The sequence below is a fragment of the Rhynchophorus ferrugineus genome, unplaced genomic scaffold (assembly GCF_030347505.1).
Source record: "Rhynchophorus ferrugineus isolate W39M unplaced genomic scaffold, kcgeb_rfMv2 rfM4, whole genome shotgun sequence".
NCBI classification, from domain to species: Eukaryota; Metazoa; Arthropoda; class Insecta; order Coleoptera; family Curculionidae; genus Rhynchophorus; species Rhynchophorus ferrugineus.
The window spans coordinates 23,684,910-23,706,355 of record NW_027472583.1 but is presented as its reverse complement, the minus strand read 5'-3'; the positions used below and the strand labels follow the sequence as shown (position 1 = coordinate 23,706,355).

The following is a 21,446-nucleotide window of genomic DNA, read 5'->3' as shown; positions in this document are numbered from 1 at the left end:
AAGGTGTACAGTGTCAGAATCACTGTTGTCTGATCAGCACTTATTTTTAATATTTTCTTCGACTTCCATATAGTTGGATGTTATATTTCTAACTATGAAGAAATCTAAGAGGTCTGGTGTTTTCTCTGAATCAGTCGACAAGCTCCCTTATGAAGTTCATTATCTTTAGTTGTCGCCATTCTAGATCCCTTTATTGAATTTCTTGTAATAATATCGCCACCAATTATATCTTCTTCTTTTGATTGTGCATTGGAAGTAATAAATTGATCAAACTGTGTGATAGAAATGCATTCCTTTGAACTGACTCTGTTAAACGAATAGGTACAAGATTTTTTTGAATATTTAGATTTTTTGAAAGGATTTTTTAAAAATGGCAATTTCCAAAAGACAATGAGCTGCTCTTCGAATATAATTTTACCATGTCGAACCAGAATGGCATTTATCTCCATCGCAACAGCATATTACCTTCTCATGTATGACATATAATTAACTGATATTATCGATCTTTACCCAGTTTCAGCTTGGGTATATTCCACTTATTAAAAAACAATTACTGATCACTGTATACGTGACTACACCAATAAATAGATTGTATTTCGTATTCCAATTTCCAGTGGGTTTTTATTTCAATTTCTAACAAATTAACTTACACTTGTTGAATTATATTTTATGGTGAGTTACACACATGCTTGAGAACAATAAAATTACTGCGAGCTTTCGATTTTTCTTGTTCCTGCTAGTAAGCTTCGTTTTTAACGGTGGCTTAGCTTAGTCACGGCAATTAATGAAACTCTGAAGAATGTTTAAACTACATGTATATATAAGAGACATATTTTATAGAATTTTAAGATTTTCGAATTACACACAAAGCGTACTAGTATATTAAATATTAAACTTGCTTACAACACAATATCTGGTCTATATTGGAGACCTTTAAACCCACCGCGGATTAGTTAGTTACGCTTCTGAATGCATGAATGGCCAATCGTCTATAGTATTATTAATCAGTAGCTTACACAACACATTGAAAAATATTCAGTCATATTAATTACTGGGTATAATATTGCGTCTAAATGCTAATAATATTGTTCATGCTATTGTTGATAAAATATTATGTTGTATTATTTAATTACAAAGGATATTTAACTAGAACGGGTTATGAATATTTACGAATGTTTTGGCAGATATTATATTTTGGCACAATTTGAAGCGTCAATATAAGTAACTAACCAGAATATTTAGAGTCAAACAAGAAGAAGCTTACTCTACAATAAAAAGCTAAAATAGGCGTACTATAATAAAGTGTACTGGGACCAATGCATTATCTATCTCATCATCTACATCATCATTATCTACATATACAACAAAAGGAGAATATTACGATGGCTACGTTTGCTGATGCTACTGCGATTGCCGCTGTCGGAGACAATAACAAAGAAGCGTTACGAAAATAACAACAGGCAAGTGATAATATAAATAATTGGGCACAAGCTTGGAAAATAAGAATTTATGAAAGTAAATCTATACATATGTAAATCTATACATGTACATATGCAGTTTATCTATAAACAGGCGGTACAAGTACCAATTACATTAAATAATACTATCATTCCATATAGCAACAACGCTAAATATCTCGGAATGAAACTTAATGCAAAACTTCGCTGGAAGGGACATATAAAGAAGGAAAAGAAAGAACTGGAATTAAAATATAGGAAAATGTACTGGCTAATTGGAAGGAAATCACAATTATCAGTACATAATAAATTGCTATTATATAAGAAAATACTGAAACCTATATGGACATACGGAGTTCAATTATGGGGATGTTCTGCAGAGTAATATAAATAAAATACACATTTTTCAGAACAAAATACTGAGAGGTATTGTGGTTGCACCCAAATACTCTAGAATGAATTACCTAGATCGCGACATAACTCAACTACTAAATTTAATGGTTTTAGTATTTTTCTCTATAAAATTATTGTTTTTAATTTAAAACTATTGAGCTATTTAGGCACATAGACGCTAAATTATTTCATTAGTTTTATCACTGAATTGAAAAAATTTGCTTGTGAAACCCACCCAACTTTTGTATACATATGGTGGTGCATATCCCAATTCGTATCGTATCTCAATAGGCTTATATTTTAGAAACTACTTTTTGACAATTGTACGTAATTTCTTTACACGGAATAAAATTTATTTTCACAAAAAATTGACTTGAAAGCAAAATTGACTTTTAAAGTTATGTTAACACTCGAAATCAGTCCCTGACGTAGTTCTTTTGGTCGCACTGTACGGTTTGTATGGGTTCAAGGCTTATATGTTCACAGTAATAAGACCATCTTTTTAAACACTAATAAGATTATTCTAATGTAAGTACTTACTATATTAAGTACCCTTAATTATATTTAAACTGTATTTAACTTCAAGTAGAGGTAAATAACAGTCCCTAATAATTTTGTTTCTTTTTTGTCACCAACTAATTTAGAATAATCCAATGGAGTCACAAGTGTGCATCGAGTCAGATTGCATTTCTGAAAGACTCGAATGCCAATCAAACAGAAGATAATTGGTTTCAAACTAAACTCACTGAATATTTACTACGGCTCACTGCTGAATGTACTGAATACCATATATTCTCAAATTACAATGACAAATATTAACTAAATTCAAGCTTTAAACTAATTTCAATGGAATCCCAGCCAATATCTATAAAACAAATATATTATTTCTTGTACATCAAATAGATGGATGTGTTATACTTCACCAGATTAAGTGTAGCTGATGTGATTTTATTATAAATCGAAAATTTGCCACTGAAGCCAAAGTGGAGAATCTCCAAAAAGGAGAATTTAATGCGTACATTTAAGCATACCTAAACGCATATTTTGTAAAATACTTGACGAAGTGTTGCAGTTGTACATGGTTATATAAGTTTAACTATTAAGAAATTGGAGACTCTTATTCAAATATGCCATTTGTGCACTTTGCTTACCTAAATATTGCCCAAATAAAGATAATTTTATAAAATTCGCTGCTGTTCCACAGAGCTGCTTGAAGTTTATGAAAATCAAACATTTATCATGAAATATATATGAGTTAAACCATTGTTTTTTTATAGTTACCATCAACTGTGTAAAATAATCATGTCTGTATCACATTTCAATCATTAAATTAGCATCATTAAATTTTTCTGTAACTTGGTTGCAATAGTTCTGTTACTCAGATCTCAAGTGGAAATTTTGCTATTATATGGTCCTCTTTAGAGTTAACACTAAATTTTCTTAACTAATGTTATTCAATATTTTACCACATTTCATTGTTAGTGTGTGTAAGATTCACTCACTTCGATTCTAAACTAGAGATGCCAAAATAATATCGATATATCGATATATTTTGGTTAGCCGATATTTTCGACATTTGCTTAACAAAAAATTAAATATAATTTTAATAAGCCTTTAAAATAGGTACTTAATTTTGAAGGTCAACCAAAAAAGATATTAGCAGATATTTCGATATTTCTATTTTTTCTTAGAAATATTGATAAATTTTTTGTAAAGTATGGATATTTTTCATAGTTGTTAATATCGATATATTTCTCGGTGGCCGACACCCCTATTCTACACTCAAACATCACATTCATCACAAACTACATCTGTCACTAGTTCTAGTATTCTCTTTTAAATTATTATTTCATTTAGAATCGATTCTAGCCCTATTACATCCTATTACGTTTACGTCTATCATTCCTTTCTTTCTGTATGCGAGATATAAGACTAGTTATGCAGATAAGATCGAAGAGCTCTAAAGTGTTCAAACGTTGGAATGTAGAAACCATCCACATCATCAGCATCGAAGCAGAATGTTCATGGACATAGAGCTTTACTGTACTTATGATTGGATCAGTAAAGTGTGGAGTGTTGCGATCTGCTATACATATGGAATGTACTGCTGCACACAACGTACACCACCAGACATGGCGCCTTGTAATTACAACTTGGATCGTTGAAACATGATTATGTTGTCACATTCATAATGGTTTCGAAATGCTAAAGAAGTTGCGAAAAAGAATCAACCGTCGATTCTTTTTACTGTTAAATCCTAATACTGAAAATAACCTGATACTGAATCTAAATACTAATATATGGAAACAAATTATAGAAAGTGATGGAAAATATATCCATTAATATATGTTGATGATTAATGAACTGATAATAATTATTCGTAATAATTACAGATTGTCTTTACTTACACACGTTATATAAATAGAGGCGGTACTGTAACAACAATGTAGTAGATATGCGTCTACGTGCACTTTTGCCCAAGCCATCTCTTGCTTAGATTGTTTAAGTCAAAACACAATTTAACACTATAAACCCAATTTGTTAATACTATTTGGTTATATAAAACAGGGAGAAAATAGATAGAAAATTCCCGTTGATAAAACACTAATGGATAAATAGATTCATTATGATTATTTAGAATAATATAAAAGAACCAAATAATTGTTTGAATTGCAATAAATTATATTAGATGTAATTAGAGCGTACTAACACAATTATTATATATACTAATATATTAACACAGGTGTTAAAATTATTATTAACAACAATTAATTAAGACAATTTATATTTCATCAAATACCTTAAACCTAGCGAAATATTACAATTAAAATAATTGAAAATATTACAGAAAATTGTTGTATTTTAAAGAAATTTATGATTGGAGCGAGGAAATATATTGGAACTAGTCAAAAATTTTCGAAATTGTTACATAGCGTTATTGGATCGTTTGAAAGACGAAATCCCAGAAAAACCTGCCAAATTGCCAAAAGAAAAAAAATGAATTGGGCTTCGAATTGCTTCCGCATCCACCGTATTCTCCAGATCTGACCCTCACTATCCCTATTCCCAGATCTGAAAATAATGCTCGCTAGCAAAAATTTTTCATCGAATGAAGAGGTGATCGACGAAACGGGTGCCTATTTTGAAGCAAAGCATAAATCGTACTACAAAAATGGTATCGAAAAGTTGGAGGGTCACATAATCAGTGTATCAACCTTGAAGGAAATTATGTTGAATAAAAAGGACTAATTTTGCCAAAAAAATCTCGATTAGTATGGTAAAACTTTTGGGCAATATGCGCTAAAAATAAATATATTAAAATAAGAGGGTATACGCCAAAAATCAAGCTACCATGTATAGCAATCAGATCATTGGAAACGGAATGAACAAACCAACAATTCAAAATATGTCCTTCAATACCTTTCATAACAATAACGATTTACCTAAGTAATTAGGTTATTGTTAAGATATCGCGTTTGTACGCTGTAGGTACTGTGTTCCAAACTTACGAGAGAGGAAAGGCACTTTTTATAATATTTACCTACACAATAAGGCCATTTGGCCACTATTGATTCTTGCGCGTTATAAAAATTCCTATACTCAGATAGTCCGGTGTGCGACAGCAGGCTTGGCACGCCCAAAGGTGTCTCAGGTAGAGGCCGGTGTGTGAGAGCTGACTTCTTGGTAGGGACCGAGGGTGGTGTCTCAAGTAGACCGAGGTGTGACAGCAGGCCAGGCGGTGCCGAGGTGTCTTAGGTAGACCGGTGTGTAACAATAGGCTTGGCGAGGCCGAGGTGTCTCAGGTAGGCCGGTCTGTGAGAGCAGGCTTGGCGGGGACCGAGGTTTCTAAAGTAGACCGATGTGTGACAGCAGGCCAGGCGGTGCCGAGGTGTCTCAGGTAGACCGGTGTGTAACAGCAGGATTGGGGGGGCCGAGGTGTCTCAGGTAGACCGGTGTGTAACAGCAGGATTGGGGGGCCGAAGTGTCTCGGTGAATGTCAAAGAAATAGATGTTAGGGGTGAAAGTGGTGAGATTCAAAAGGGCCTAAAATATGTGGGGGTAATATTTTGATAGGGTAGTATTTAGGAATAGTTTTTTAAAACAAAAAATAACGTTAATATCCAAAGGGCCTTATTTCATTGAAATGCGTTACAAAAAGTGCACTGTAGCTTAACCAGGACGGAATCTGATACCATCAGCATATAAATCCGATACCCTAATTAATGAGCTAATTTGATACATAACTGATTGTGTTTTGATAAGTATTCAAGGAACATTTATTACATTTCTAATTTTATGTAGTAATATTTTTTTGTTTTAAATATTTAAACTCCCACAGAGTAAATATAAAATATGTTCTTCTGAATTTATTAATGGTATGCAAAGATGTTTATACAATTATTTTCCTATTTAACTATAATTTTGGCTCCTAGAAGCCAATGTTACCAATTACTTTATAATTCGATATAAGATGGAATTCATAACTTTGCCCTTGGTCTAGTAGTTACTACTCTTCTTTTTCTTCATATTAGGAATGGGATCTTATCGACATAAAATTAATATTTAACATCCATTACATCTGATTTTAACATCTGGTTTACATTTGTACAGCAATCAGATCATTAATAAAACGAAAAGAACAAAAGAACAATTCAAAATATGTACTTGAATATGTTTCATAACAACAATAACTTACGATAGTGATTAGGTTATTGATTAAGATATCGAGTTTGTATGCTGTAGGTACTGTGTTCCTAACCTATGAGAGAGAAGTGCACTTATTATAATATTTACTTATAGAATAAGGCCGTTTGGCCATTATAGTTTCGTTGTGCGTTAGAAAACTACCCCTAAAATCAACCCTCCATAATAACAACTCTCTTCCCTTTAAGGCCTTCTTGGCTATAACCACATTTACACGCTCGCTCGGCCTTCGCGAAGCCGAGATCTCTCAAGTAGACCAATGTATGACAGCAGGCCAGGCGGTGCCGGGGGGTCTCAGGTAGACCGGTGTGCAAGAATAGGCTTGGCGAGGCCGAGGTGTCTCAGGTAGGCCGGTGTGTGAGAACAGACTTCTTAGTAGGGACCGAGGTGGTGTCTCAAGTAGACCGAGGTGTGACAGCAGGCCAGGCGGTGCCGAGGTGTCTTAGGTAGACCGGTGTGTAACAATAGGCTTGGCGAGGCCGAGGTGTCTCAGGTAGGCCGGTCTGTGAGAACAGGCTTAGCGGGGACCGAGGTTTCTCAAGTAGACCGAGGTGTGACAGCAGGCCAGGCGGTGCCGAGGTGTCTTAGGTAGACCGGTGTGTAACAATAGGCTTGGCGAGGCCGAGGTGTCTCAGGTAGGCCGGTCTGTGAGAGCAGGCTTGGCGGGGCCCCGGTTTATCAAGTAGACCGATGTGTGACAGCAGGCCAGGCGGTGCCGGGGGATCTCAGGCAGACCGGTGTGCCACAATAGTCTTGGCGAGGCCGATGTGTCTCAGGTAGACCGGTGTGTGACAGAAGGCTTGGCGGGGACCGAGGCTTCTCAAGTAGACCGATGTGTGACAGCAGGCCAGGCGGTGCCGAGGTGTCTCAGATAGGCCGGTCTGTGAGAGCAGGCTTGGCGGGGACCGAGGTTTCTCAAGTAGACCGATGTGTGACAGCAGGCCAGGCGGTGCCGGGGGGTCTCAGGTAGACCGGTGTGTGACAGAAGGCTTGGCGGGGCCGAGGTGTCTCAGGTAGACAACTCTACATTGAAATGTTACAAAAATTTACTTTATCAGAATCATCATCAACTTGAACATTCACTAAAGGTATATAAATTCGTCTCTTTTGCACACAGTTCAGTACATTATTTTGTCCAAAGTGTTTTAAACGTTCATCCAAACGAGGTTAGTATAGTAAATTAATATAGTAGACCATTTTATAAACAGTTGATTAGTATGGTAAAACTTTTGGGCAATAGGCGCTAGAATTAAATATATTCAAATAAGAGTATATACGCCAAAAATCAAGAAACCATTTTTAGCAATCAGATCAGTGATAAAACGGAATGAGCAAATGAACAATTCAAATTATGTACTTGAATATGCTTCATAACAACAATGATTCACGATAGTAATTAGGTTATTGATTAAGATATCGAGTTTGTAAGCTGTAGGAACTGTGTTCATAACCTATGAGAGAGGGGTACACTTTTTATAATATTTACTTATAGAATAAGGCCGTTTGTCAATTATTGTTTTTTTGTGCGTTAGAAAACTACCCCTAAAATCAACCCTCCAGAATAACACCCCTCTTCCCTTTAAGGCCTTTTTGGCTATTACCAAAGCAATCCAAAAAGTTCGGGGATAGCAAACCTGTTATCTTCTCTGATCTGCCCTTCTAGCAGACTTCCCATCTCCATCAAATGCTTATTTTACAAGATGTTAATTCGGTCCGTACTCCTCTACGGATCTGATGTCTGCTTCAAGTTTGTTACACCCAACCAGGTCAAACGGCTCCATGTTTTCCAAAATAAGCTCCTCAGGAGAATATCAAACGCTACATGGTTTATCAGAAATAATCAAATTCATACTAAAACTGACACTCCAGAAATCAAGCACTTCATATCTCAATCATTCCACAAACAATCAGAATTATCAACCACTTGAAAATTCACTATATAAATTCCACACTTTTGTACACCGTTCAGTATATTTTTTTGCCCAAAGTGTTTTGAACGTTCACCCAAAGGAGGTTAGTATAGTAAATTAATATAGTAGAACATTTATATAGTGTACTATCCGTAGGATGGAGCCTTATACCACATTTGAAGCTATAGCTGATATTATTTCCTGCCACATTTCCGTCACCTTTCCGATTGGCAATACATTCGTTAATTCACGGACATTTGAGGATCCACTTACCTTTATTTCCAATGAGTACCTGGTTTGTAACGTGACGCAGGGACCTGCTAAATATTTTCGAGCTGCTTTTGAAACCAATCGGTCAACACATAAGCGAAATATTACTCGAGCTGTCCGTACCAAATTTGACCGTGTTCCTGTAGATGTCAAACTCGTTTTCAATAGAGTATCATATTACTGTACCGAGCGAAATATAGCCTACACACCGACGAGCAGCGTAGTACGGCCAAAACAAAGGTTTGCGTTAGTAAAATGTAATCCATTGACCAGGCGGAGTAGTACCGAAGTCTTTAAATGCCTACATCGGCGTTACGACAGAACCACCGATGCGAGTCTTCAAATGTCCAGATCGTCAGTGGGAATCACCCACCTGCGACGCAGGAATCTGAGGATGAAAAAATACCTTGTTAGTGCGGATTTTCTATCGATAACTACTATTCAGCAGGAGCTTATTTATAATAGGAATTCGCTTTTCCACGATTCTCAAGAATTTTAACGATTTTAAGACGACCGATTTTGAACCTTTGTAATGATTTTATTATAGTACATATATAAATAGTGTCTAAATGTATTAATTAATTTTCCCAATACCCTTTATTTTAGGCCTTTATTGCGTATTAGTCTTTTTTTTATTCAATGCTTGACGCTGATATTTCTGGTGGAATGAACGGGTGTGAAAGTGATGAGATTCAAAGGGGCCTTAAATATGTGGGGGTAATATTTTGATAGGGTAGTATTTAGGAATAGTTCTTTAAAACAAAAATAACGTTAATGTCCATAGGGCCTTATTTTATTGAAATGCGTAACAAAAAGTGCACTGGAGCTTAACTAGGATGGAACCTGATACTATCAGCACATAAATTCGATGCCTTAATTAATGAGCTAATTTGATACATAACTGATTTTGTTTTGAAAAGTATTCAAGGAACATTTATTATATTTCTAATTTTTTGTAGTAATATTTTTTTGTTTTAAATATTTAAACTCCCACATAGTAAATATAAAATATGTTCTTCTGAATTTATTAATGGTATGCAGAGATGTTTATACAAGTATTTTCCTATTTAACTATAATTTTTGGCTCCTAGAAGCCAATGCTACCAATTACTTTATAATTCGACATAAGATGGAATTCATAATTTTGGCCTTGGTCAAGTAGTTACTACTCTTGTTTTGCTTCATATTAGGAATGGGCTCTTATGGACATAAAATTGATATTTAACATCCATTACATCTGATTTTAACATCTGGTTTACATTTGTACACCAATCAGATCATTGATAAAACGGAATGAACAAACGAACAATTCAAAATATGTACTTGAATGTGTTTCATAACAATAATGATTTACCTAAGTAATTAGGTTATTGTTTAAGATATCGGGTTTGTACGCTGTAGGTACTGTGTTCCTAACTTATGAGAGAGACATGCATTTTTTATAATATTTACTTACACAATAAGACCATTTGCCCACTATTGAATCTTATGCGTTAAAAAACTACTTATACTCAGATAGTCCGGTGTGCGACAGCAGGCTTGGCAGGGCCAAAGGTGTCTCAGGTAGGCCGGTGTGTGAGAACAGACTTCTTAGTAGGGACCGAGGTGGTGTCTCAAGTAGACCGAGGTGTGACAGCAGGCAGGCCAGGCGGTGCCGAGGTGTCTAGGTAGGCCGGTCTGTGAGAACAGGCTTGGTGGGGACCGAGGTTTCTCAAGTAGACCGATGTGTGACAGCAAGCCAGGTGGTGCCGGGGTGTCTCAGGTAGACCGGTGTGTAACAATAGGCTTGGCGAGGCCGAGGTGTCTCAGGTAGGCCGGTCTGTGAGAGCAGGCTTGGCGGGGACCGAGTTTTCTAAAGTAGACCGATGTGTGACAGCAGGCCAGGCGGTGCCGAGGTGTCTCAGGTAGACCGGTGTGTAACAGCAGGATTGGGGGGGCCGAGGTGTCTCAGGTAGACCGGTGTGTGTGTGTGTGAAAGCAAACTTGGCGGGGACCAAGATGTCTAAGTTAGGCCGGTATGCGAGAGCAGGATTGGGAGGGACGTGGTGATCGGTGAATGTCAGAGAAATAGATGTCAGGGGTGAAAGTGGTGAGATTCATCAGGGCCTAAATTATGTGGGGGTAAAATTTTGATATAGTTATTATAGTACATGTGTAAATATATAGGGTAGTATTTAGGAATAGTTCTTTAAAACAAAAAATAACGTTAATGTCCATAGGACCTTATTTTAATGAAATGCGTTACAAAAAGTGTACCGGAGCTTAACCAGGATAGAACCTGATACTATCAGAACATAGATTCGATGCCTTAATCAATGAGCTAATTTGATACATGACTGGTTGTGTTTTGACAAGTATTCAAGGAACATTTATTACATTATTAATTTAATGTACTAATATTTGTTTGTTTTAAATATTTAAACACCCACATAGTAAATATAAAATATGTTCTTCTGAATATATTAATGGTATGCAAAGATGTTTATACAAGTATTTTCCTATTTAACTATAAGTTTTGGCTCCTAGAAGCCAATGTTACCAATTACTTTATAATTCGATGTAAGATGGAATTCATAACTTTGCCCTTGGTCTAGTAGTTACTTCTCCCCTTTTTCTTCATATAAGAAATAGGCTCTTATCGATATAAAATTGATATTTAACATCCATTACATCTGATTTTAACATCTGGTTTACATTTGTTTAAGTCAAGGTTAGTTAGTTAGATAGTTGTCTATCTAACAATCTGATGTTGCGTTCTCGAGTTTTTGTGTCGATATGACAGAATGGATTAAACATGGCTCCTTTATTTCACTCGGAAGTCCATTCGACAGCCATCCGAGTGGACTGCATACTACGAACCCGTTGCACAGCGTGGGAAAACGCAACAGTCGGCTTGCAAGGTTATGGCGTATCTATTTTGGGATGTGTATAGAATAAATTTCATTGATTACTTTGAGAAAGAAAGGGCCATCAACAGCGACTATTATATAGCGTTATTGGATCGTTTGAAAAACGAAATCGCCGAAAAACGGTAGTGTTTGAAGAAATAAAGTGCTACTTCGCCAAGACAATGCGCCGTGTAACAAGTCAATGAAATCGATAGCCAAAAAAGCATGAATTGGGCTCCGAATTGCTTCCGCATCCACCGTAATCTCCAGATCTGACCCTCACTATACCGGTTCTCAGATCTGAAAATAATGCTCGCTGGAAAAAAATGTTCATCGAATGAAGAGGTGATCGACGAAACGGAGGCCTACTTTGAAGCAAAGCACAAATCGTACTACAAATATGGTATCGAAAAGTTGGAAGATCACTATAATCATTATATCAACCTTGAAGGAAATTATATTGAATAAAAAGGACTAATTTTTGTTAAAAAAATCTCGATTAGTATGGTAAAAATTTTGGGAAATATGCGCTGCAAATAAATATATTCAAATAAGAGGATATACGCCAAAAATCAAGCAACAATTTATAGCAATTAGATCAGTCATAAAACGGAATGAGCAAACGAACAATTCAAAATATGTACTTGAATGTGTTTCATTACAGTAATGATTTACGATAGTAATTAGGTTATTGATTATGATATCTAGTTTGTATAAACAGGATATATAAATTCCCCACTTTTCTACACCGTTCAGTATATTATTTTGGCCAAAGTGTTTTGAACGTTCATCCAAAGGAGGTTAGTATAGTAAATTAATATAGTAGAACATTTATATAGTGTACTATCCGTAGGATGGAGCCTTATACCACATTTGAAGCTATAGCTGATATTATTTCCTACCACATTTCCGCCACCTTTCCGATTGGCAATACATTCGTTAATTCACGGACATTTGAGGATCCACTTACCTTTATTTCCAATGAGTACCTGGTCTGTAACGTGATGCAGGGACCCGCTAAATATTTTCGAGCAGCTTTTGAAACCAATCGGTCAACACAAAAGCGAAATGTTACTCGATCTGTCCGTACCAAATTTGGCCGTGTTCCTGTTGATGTCAAATGCGTTTTCACTAGAGGATCATATTACTATACCGAGCGAAATATAGCCTACACCAGCGACCAGGTTCACTTGATCGAAAACACGTATAATAACTTCCATGGACTTTTCCGTATTATTCATCAGAACCGTATGATTCGAGACTATTTTTCGAAGTATGCTTATACAAACCGAGAAGAATATTACACCACTTTGACTGAGTTAGAAGAACGAATGTACCAGGCATGTTATAAGAGTAGCAGCGTTGTACGGCCAAAACAATGGTTTGCGTTAGTAAAATGTAATCCATTGATCAGGCGGAGTAGTACCGAAGTCTTTAAATGCCTACATCGGCGTTACGACAGAACCACCGATGCGAGTGTTAAAATATCCAGATCGTCACTGGGAATCACCCACCTGCGACGCAGGAAACTGAGGATGAAAAAATATCTTGTTAGTGCGGATTTTCTATCGATAACTACTATTCAGCAGGAGCTTATTTATAATAGGGATTCACTTTTCCATGATTCTCAAGAATTTTAACGATTTTAAGACGACCGATTTTGAACCTTTGTAATGATTTTATTATAGTACATGTATAAATAGTATCTAAATGTATTAATTAATTTTCCCAATCCCCTTTATTTTAGGCCTTTATTGATTATTAGTCTTTTTCTTATTCAAATTTTAACGCTGATATTTCTGGTGGCAAGAACGGGGGTGAATGTGGTGAGATTCAAAAGGGCCTTAAATATGTGGGGGTAATATTTTTATAGGGTAGTATTTAGAAATAGTTTTTTAAAACAAAAAATAACGTTAATATCCAAAGGGCCTTATTTTATTGAAATTCGTTACAAAAAGTGCATTGTAGCTTCACCAGGACGGAACCTGATACTATCAGCACATAAATTCGGTGTCTTAATTAATGAGCTAATTTGATAAATAACTGATAGTGTCTTGACAAGTATTCAGGGAACATTTATTACATTTCTAATATAATCTAAATATAAAATATGTTCTTCTGAATTTATTAATGGTATGCAGAGATGTTTATACAAGTATTTTCCTATTTAACTATAATTTTTGGCTCCTAGAAGCCAATGCTACCAATTACTTTATAATTCGATATAAGATGGAATTCATAATTTTGGCCTTGGTCTAGTATTTACTACTCTTATTTTTCTTCATATTAGGAATGGGCCCTTATGGACATAAAATTGATATTTAACATCCATTACATCTGATTTTAACATCTGGTTTACATTTGTACACCAATCAGATCATTGATAAAACGGAATGAACAAACGAACAATTCAAAATATGTACTTGAATGTGTTTCATAACAATAATGATTTACCTAAGTAATTAGGTTATTGTTTAAGATATCGGGTTTGTACGCTGTAGGTACTGTGTTCCTAACTTGTGAGAGAGACATGCATTTTTTATAATATTTACTTACACAATAAGACCATTTGGCCACTATTGAATCTTATGCGTTAAAAAACTACTTATACTCAGATAGTCCGGTGTGCGACAGCAGGCTTGGCAGGGCCAAAGGTGTCTCAGGTAGGCCGGTGTGTGAGAACAGACTTCTTAGTAGGGACCGAGGTGGTGTCTCAAGTAGACCGAGGTGTGACAGCAGGCTAGGCGGTGCCGAGGTGTCTTAGGTAGACCGGTGTGTAACAATAGGCTTGGCGAGGCCGAGGTGTCTCAGGTAGGCCGGTCTGTGAGAACAGGCTTGGCGGGGACCGAGGTTTCTCAAGTAGACCGATGTGTGACAGCAGGCTAGGCGGTGCCGAGGTGTCTTAGGTAGACCGGTGTGTAACAATAGGCTTGGCGAGGCCGAGGTGTCTCAGGTAGGCCGGTCTGTGAGAGCAGGCTTGGCGGGGACCGAGGTTTCTAAAGTAGACCGATGTGTGACAGCAGGCCAGGCGGTGCCGAGGTGTCTCAGGAAGACCGGTGTGTAACAGCAGGATTGGGGGGGCCGAGGTGTCTCAGGTAGACCGGTGTGTAACAATAGGCTTGGCGAGGCCGAGGTGTCTCAGGTAGGCCGGTCTGTGAGAACAGGCTTGGCGGGGACCGAGGTTTCTCAAGTAGACCGAGGTGTGACAGCAGGCCAGGCGGTGCCGAGGTGTCTTAGGTAGACCGGTGTGTAACAATAGGCTTGGCGAGGCCGAGGTGTCTGAGGTAGGCCGGTCTGTGCGAAGAGGCTTGGCGGGGACCGAGGTTTCTCAAGTAGACCGAGGTGTGACAGCAGGCCAGGCGGTGCCGAGGTGTCTTAGGTAGACCGGTGTGTAACAATAGGCTTGGCGAGGCCGAGGTGTCTCAGGTAGGCCGGTCTGTGACAGCAGGCCAGGCGGGGACCGAGGTTTCTCAAGTAGACCGATGTGTGACAGCAGGCCAGGCGGTGCCGAGGTGTCTCAGGTAGACCGGTGTGTAACAGCAGGATTGGGGGTGCCGAGGTGTACAACTCTACATTGAAATTCGACCGGCGGTTCGGTTGGCATTCCCAAATCCAGAAAGCAATCCAAAAAGTTTCGGGGATAGCAAACCTGCCATATTCTCTGATCTGCCCTTCTAGCAGACTCCCCATCTCCATCAAATGCTTATTTTACAAGATGTTAATTCGGTCCGTAGTCCTCTACGGATCTAATGTCTACTTCAAGTTTGTTACACCCAACCGGGTCAAACGGCTTCAAGTTTTCCAAAATAAGCTCCTCAGGATAATATTAAGCGCTCCAGGGTTTGTCAGAAATAATCAAATTCATAGGGAAACTGACGCTCCAGAAATCAAGCACTTTATATATCAATCATTCCACAAACAACAACTCAGCTCAAGTTCTTCTGAAAACGCGCTTGTTCGCTAGCTGGTTGACATGCTGGGAGCTTAGCACCGCGTCACCGCTAAGCTCTCGCCCTTTTCCAGGCTGAAACGACCTCATCCGTCGCTATAGTCATAACTTTTGCCCCCATACAACAGTACCCAGTTGTGTGTTAACTCAGGTTCGCGAATCAATAGAATCGAAGGGCCCTCGTGCCCAATAACGGCTGCCCGATCAGCGGGTACCATATCCCCGAATTTAATGCAGTAGCAGTAGTGATCCACATTGGTCAACTGTGAGGCGGTTTCGGTTTAGCGTATTGGTAAGCCCACAGGCAGTCCCACATAACCCTGTCCAACTTGTCATAGCAGGGCAAGTCTCCGTCACCGCCTGGTTTTTAGACCAGAACAAAAAAAATCTACATTAAAATGCTACGAAAAATTACTTTATCAGAATTATCAACCACTTGAAAGTTCACTCAGGATATATAAATTCCTCACTTTTCTACACCGTTCAGTATATTGTTTTGGCCAAAGTGTTTTGAACGTTCATCCAAAGGAGGTTAGTATAGTAAATTAATATAGTAGAACATTTATATAGTGTACTATCCGTAGGATGGAGCCTTACACCACATTTGAAGCTATAGCTGATATTATTTCCTACCACATTTCCGCCACCTTTCCGATTGGCAATACACTCGTTAATTCACGGACATTTGAGGATCCACTTACCTTTATTTCCAATGAGTACCTGGTCTGTAACGTGATGCAGGAACCCGCTAAATATTTTCGAGCAGCTTTTGAAACCAATCGGTCAACACAAAAGCGAAATGTTACTCGAGCTGTCCGTACCAAATTTGGCCGTGTTCCTGTTGATGTCAAATGCGACTTCACTAGAGGATCATATTACTATACCGAGCGAAATATAGCCTACACCAGCGACCAGGTTCACTTGATCGAAAACACGTATAATAACTTCCATGGACTTTTCCGTATTATTCATCAGAACCGTATGATTCGAGACTATTTTTCGGAGTATGCTTATACAAACCGAGAAGAATATTACACCACTTTGACTGAGTTAGAAGAACGAATGTACCAGGCATGTTATAAGAGTAGCAGCGTAGTACGGCCAAAACAATGGTTTGCGTTAGTAAAATGTAATCCATTGATCAGGCGGAGTAGTACCGAAGACTTTAAATGCCTACATCGGCGTTACGACAGAACCACCGATGCGAGTGTTAAAATATCCAGATCGTCACTGGGAATCACCCACCTGCGACGCAGGAAACTGAGGATGAAAAAATATCTTCTTAGTGATTTTCTATCGATAACTACTATTCAGCAGGAGCTTATTTATAATAGGGATTCACTTTTCCATGATTCTCAAGAATTTTAACGATTTTAATACGACCGATTTTGAACCTTTGTAATGATTTTATTATAGTACATATATAAATAGTGTCTAAATGTATTAATTAATTTTCCCAATACCCTTTATTTTAGGCCTTTATTGCGTATTAGTCTTTTTTTTTAATTAATACATTTTTAATTTAATGTAGTAATATTTGTTTGTTTTAAATATTTAAACACCCACATAGTAAATATAAAATATGTTCTTCTGAATATATTAATGGTATGCAAAGATGTTTATACAAGTATTTTCCTATTTAACTATAATTTTTGGCTCCTAGAAGCCAATGCTACCAATTACTTTATAATTCGATATAAAATGGAATTCATAATTTTGGCCTTGGTCTAGTATTTACTACTCTTATTTTTCTTCATATTAGGAATGGGCTCTTATGGACATAAAATTGATATTTAACATCCATTACATCTGATTTTAACATCTGGTTTACATTTGTACACCAATCAGATCATTGATAAAACGGAATGAACAAACGAACAATTCAAAATATGTACTTGAATGTGTTTCATAACAATAATGATTTACCTAAGTAATTAGGTTATTGTTTAAGATATCGGGTTTGTACGCTGTAGGTACTGTGTTCCTAACTTGTGAGAGAGACATGCATTTTTTATAATATTTACTTACACAATAAGACCATTTGGCCACTATTGAATCTTATGCGTTAAAAAACTACTTATACTCAGATAGTCCGGTGTGCGACAGCAGGCTTGGCAGGGCCAAAGGTGTCTCAGGTAGGCCGGTGTGTGAGAACAGACTTCTTAGTAGGGACCGAGGTGGTGTCTCAAGTAGACCGAGGTGTGACAGCAGGCCAGGCGGTGCCGAGAGGTGTCTTAGGTAGACCGGTGTGTAACCATAGGCTTGGCGAGGCCGAGGTGTCTCAGGTAGGCCGGTCTGTGAGAACAGGCTTGGCGGGGACCGAGGTTTCTCAAGTAGACCGAGGTGTGACAGCAGGCCAGGCGGTGCCGAGGTGTCTTAGGTAGACCGGTGTGTAACAATAGGCTTGGCGAGGCCGAGGTGTCTCAGGTAGGCCGGTCTGTGAGAGCAGGCTTGGCGGGGACCGAGGTTTCTCAAGTAGACCGATGTGTGACAGCAGGCCAGGCGGTGCCGAGGTGTAGACCGGTGTGTAACAGCAGGATTGGGGGGGCCGAGGTGTCTCAGGTAGACCGGTGTGTGTGTGTGTGAAAGCAGACTTGGCGGAGACCAAGATGTCTAAGTTAGGCCGGTCTGCGAGAGCAGGATTGGGGGGGACGCGGTGTCTCGGTGAATGTCAGAGAAATAGATGTCAGGGGTGAAAGTGGTGAGATTCATTAGGGCCTAAAATATGTGGGAGTAAAATTTTGATATAGTTATTATAGTACATATATAAATATATAGGGTAGTATTTAGGAGTAGTTCTTTAAAACAAAAAATAACGTTAATGTCCATAGGGCCTTATTTTAATGAAATGCGTTACAAAAAGTGCACCGGAGCTTAATCAGGATAGAACCTGATACTATCAGCACATAGATTCGATGCCTTATCAATGAGCTAATTTGATACATGACTGCTTGTGTCTTGACAAGTATTCAAGGAACATTTATTACATTTTTAATTTAATGTAGTAATATTTGTTTGTTTTAAATATTTAAACACCCACATAGTAAATATAAAATATGTTCTTCTGAATATATTAATGGTATGCAAAGATGTTTATTCAAGTATTTTCCTATTTAACTATAATTTTTGGAGCCTAGAAGCCAATGTTATCAATTACTTTATAATTCGATATAAGATGGAATTCATAACTTTGGCCTTGGTCTAGTAGTTACTACTCTTCTTTTGCTTCATATTAGAAATTGGCTCTTATCGACATAAAATTAATATTTAACATCCATTACATCTGATTTTAACATCTGGTTTACATCTGTACAGCAATCAGATCATTGATAAAACGAAATGAACAAACGAACAATTCAAAATATGTACTTGAATGTGTTTCATAACAGTAATGATTTACGATAGTAATTAGGTTATTGATTATGATATCGAGTTTGTAGGCTGTAGGTACTGTGTTCCTAACTTATGAGAGAGACATGCATTTTTTATAATATTTACTTACACAATAAGACCATTTGGCCACTATTGAATCTTATGCGTTAAAAAACTACTTATACTCAGATAGTCCGGTGTGCGACAGCAGGCTTGGCAGGGCCAAAGGTGTCTCAGGTAGGCCGGTGTGTGAGAACAGACTTCTTAGTAGGGACCGAAGTGGTGTCTCAAGCAGACCGAGGTGTGACAGCAGGCCAGGCGGTGCCGAGGAATCTTAGGTAGACCGGTGTGTAACAATAGGCTTGGCGAGGCCGAGGTGTCTCAGGTAGGCCGGTCTGTGAGAACAGGCTTGGCGGGGACCGAGGTTTCTCAAGTAGACCGAGGTGTGACAGCAGGCCAGGCGGTGCCGAGGTGTCTTAGGTAGACCGGTGTGTAACAATAGGCTTGGCGAGGCCGAGGTGTCTGAGGTAGGCCGGTCTGTGCGAAGAGGCTTGGCGGGGACCGGGGTTTCTCAAGTAGACCGAGGTGTGACAGCAGGCCAGGCGGTGCCGAGGTGTCTTAGGTAGACCGGTGTGTAACAATAGGCTTGGCGAGGCCGAGGTGTCTCAGGTAGGCCGGTCTGTGAGAGCAGGCTTGGCGGGGCCCCGGTTTCTCAAGTAGACCGATGTGTGACAGCAGGCCAGGCGGTGCCGGGGGGTCTCAGGTAGACCGGTGTGTAACAATAGGCTTGGCGAAGCCGAGGTGTCTCAGGTAGGCCGGTCTGTGAGAACAGGCTTGGCGGGGACCGAGGTTTCTCAAGTAGACCGAGGTGTGACAGCAGGCCAGGCGGTGCCGAGGTGTCTTAGGTAGACCGGTGTGTAACAATAGGCTTGGCGAGGCCGAGGTGTCTCAGGTACGCCGGTCTGTGAGAACAGGCTTGGCGGGGACCGAGGTTTCTCAAGTAGACTGAGGTGTGACAGCAGGCCAGGCGGTGCCGAGGTGTCTTAGGTAGACCGGTGTGCCACAATAGTCTTGGCGAGACCGATGTGTCTCAGGTAGACCGGTGTGTGACAGAAGGCTTGGCGGGGACCGAGGTTTCTCAAGTAGACCGATGTGTGACAGCAGGCCAGGCGGTGCCGAGGTGTCTCAGGTAGACCGGTGTGTAACAGCAGGATTGGGGGGGCGGAGGTGTCTCAGGAAGACCGGTGTATGTGCGTGTGAAAGCAGTCTTGGCGGGGACCAAGATGTCTAAGTTAGGCCGGTCTGCGAGAGCAGGATTGGGGGGGACGTGGTTTATCGGTGAATGTCAGAGAAATAGATGTCAGGGGTGAAAGTGGTGAGATTCATCAGGGCCTAAAATATGTGGGGGTAAAATTTTGATATAGTTATTATAGTACATATATAAATATATAGGGTAGTATTTAGGAATAGTTCTTTAAAACAAAAAATAACGTTAATGTCCATAGGGCCTTATTTTAATGAAATGCGTTACAAAAAGTACACCGGAGCTTAACCGATACATGACTGGTTGTGTTTTGACAAGTACTCAAGGAACATTTATTACATTTTTAATTTAATGTAGTAATATTTGTTTGTTTTAAATATTTAAACACCCACATGGTAAATATAAAATATGTTCTTCTGAATATATTAATGGTATGCAAAGATGTTTATACAAGTATTTTCCTATTTAATTATAATTTTTGGCTCCTAGAAGCCAATGTTACCAATTGCTTTATAATTCGATATAAGATGGAATTCATAACTTTGGCCTTGGTCTAGTATTTACTACTCTTATTTTTCTTCATATTAGGAATCCTCTTATGGACATAAAATTGATATTTAACATCCATTACATCTGATTTTAACATCTGGTTTACATTTGTACACCAATCAGATCATTGATAAAACGGAATGAACAAACGAACAATTCAAAATATGTACTTGAATGTATTTCATAACAATAATGATTTACCTAAGTAATTAGGTTATTGTTTAAGATATCGGGTTTGTACGCTGTAGGTACTGTGTTCCTAACTTGTGAGAGAGACATGCATTTTTTATAATATTTACTTACACAATAAGACCATTTGGCCACTATTGAATCTAATGCGTTAAAAAACTACTTATACTCAGATAGTCCGGTGTGCGACAGCAGGCTTGGCAGGGCCAAAGGTGTCTCAGGTAGGCCGGTGTGTGAGAACAGACTTCTTAGTAGGGACCGAGGTGGTGTCTCAAGTAGACCGAGGTGTGACAGCAGGCAGGCCAGGCGGTGCCGAGGTGTCTAAGGTAGACCGGTGTGTAACAATAGGCTTGGCGAGGCCGAGGTGTCTCAGGTAGGCCGGTCTGTGAGAGCAGGCTTGGCGGGGACCGAGTTTTCTAAAGTAGACCGATGTGTGACAGCAGGCCAGGCGGTGCCGAGGTGTCTCAGGTAGACCGGTGTGTAATAGCAGGATTGGGGGGG

At 38.7% G+C, this 21,446-nt stretch overlaps 1 protein-coding gene across 1 annotated transcript; it reads left to right on the top strand.

Annotated features, from left to right (window-relative positions):
* Window positions 1-7,843: 7,843 nt before the first annotated feature.
* Window positions 7,844-9,291, top strand: LOC143195096 (uncharacterized). The gene is made up of 2 exons (XM_076401954.1): window positions 7,844-8,567; window positions 8,621-9,291. Exon 2 carries the CDS (start codon window positions 8,622-8,624, stop codon window positions 9,231-9,233), a length of 612 nt encoding a protein of 203 aa, XP_076258069.1. The 5' UTR covers window positions 7,844-8,567; window position 8,621; the 3' UTR covers window positions 9,234-9,291.
* The last annotated feature ends 12,155 nt before the right edge of the window (window positions 9,292-21,446 follow it).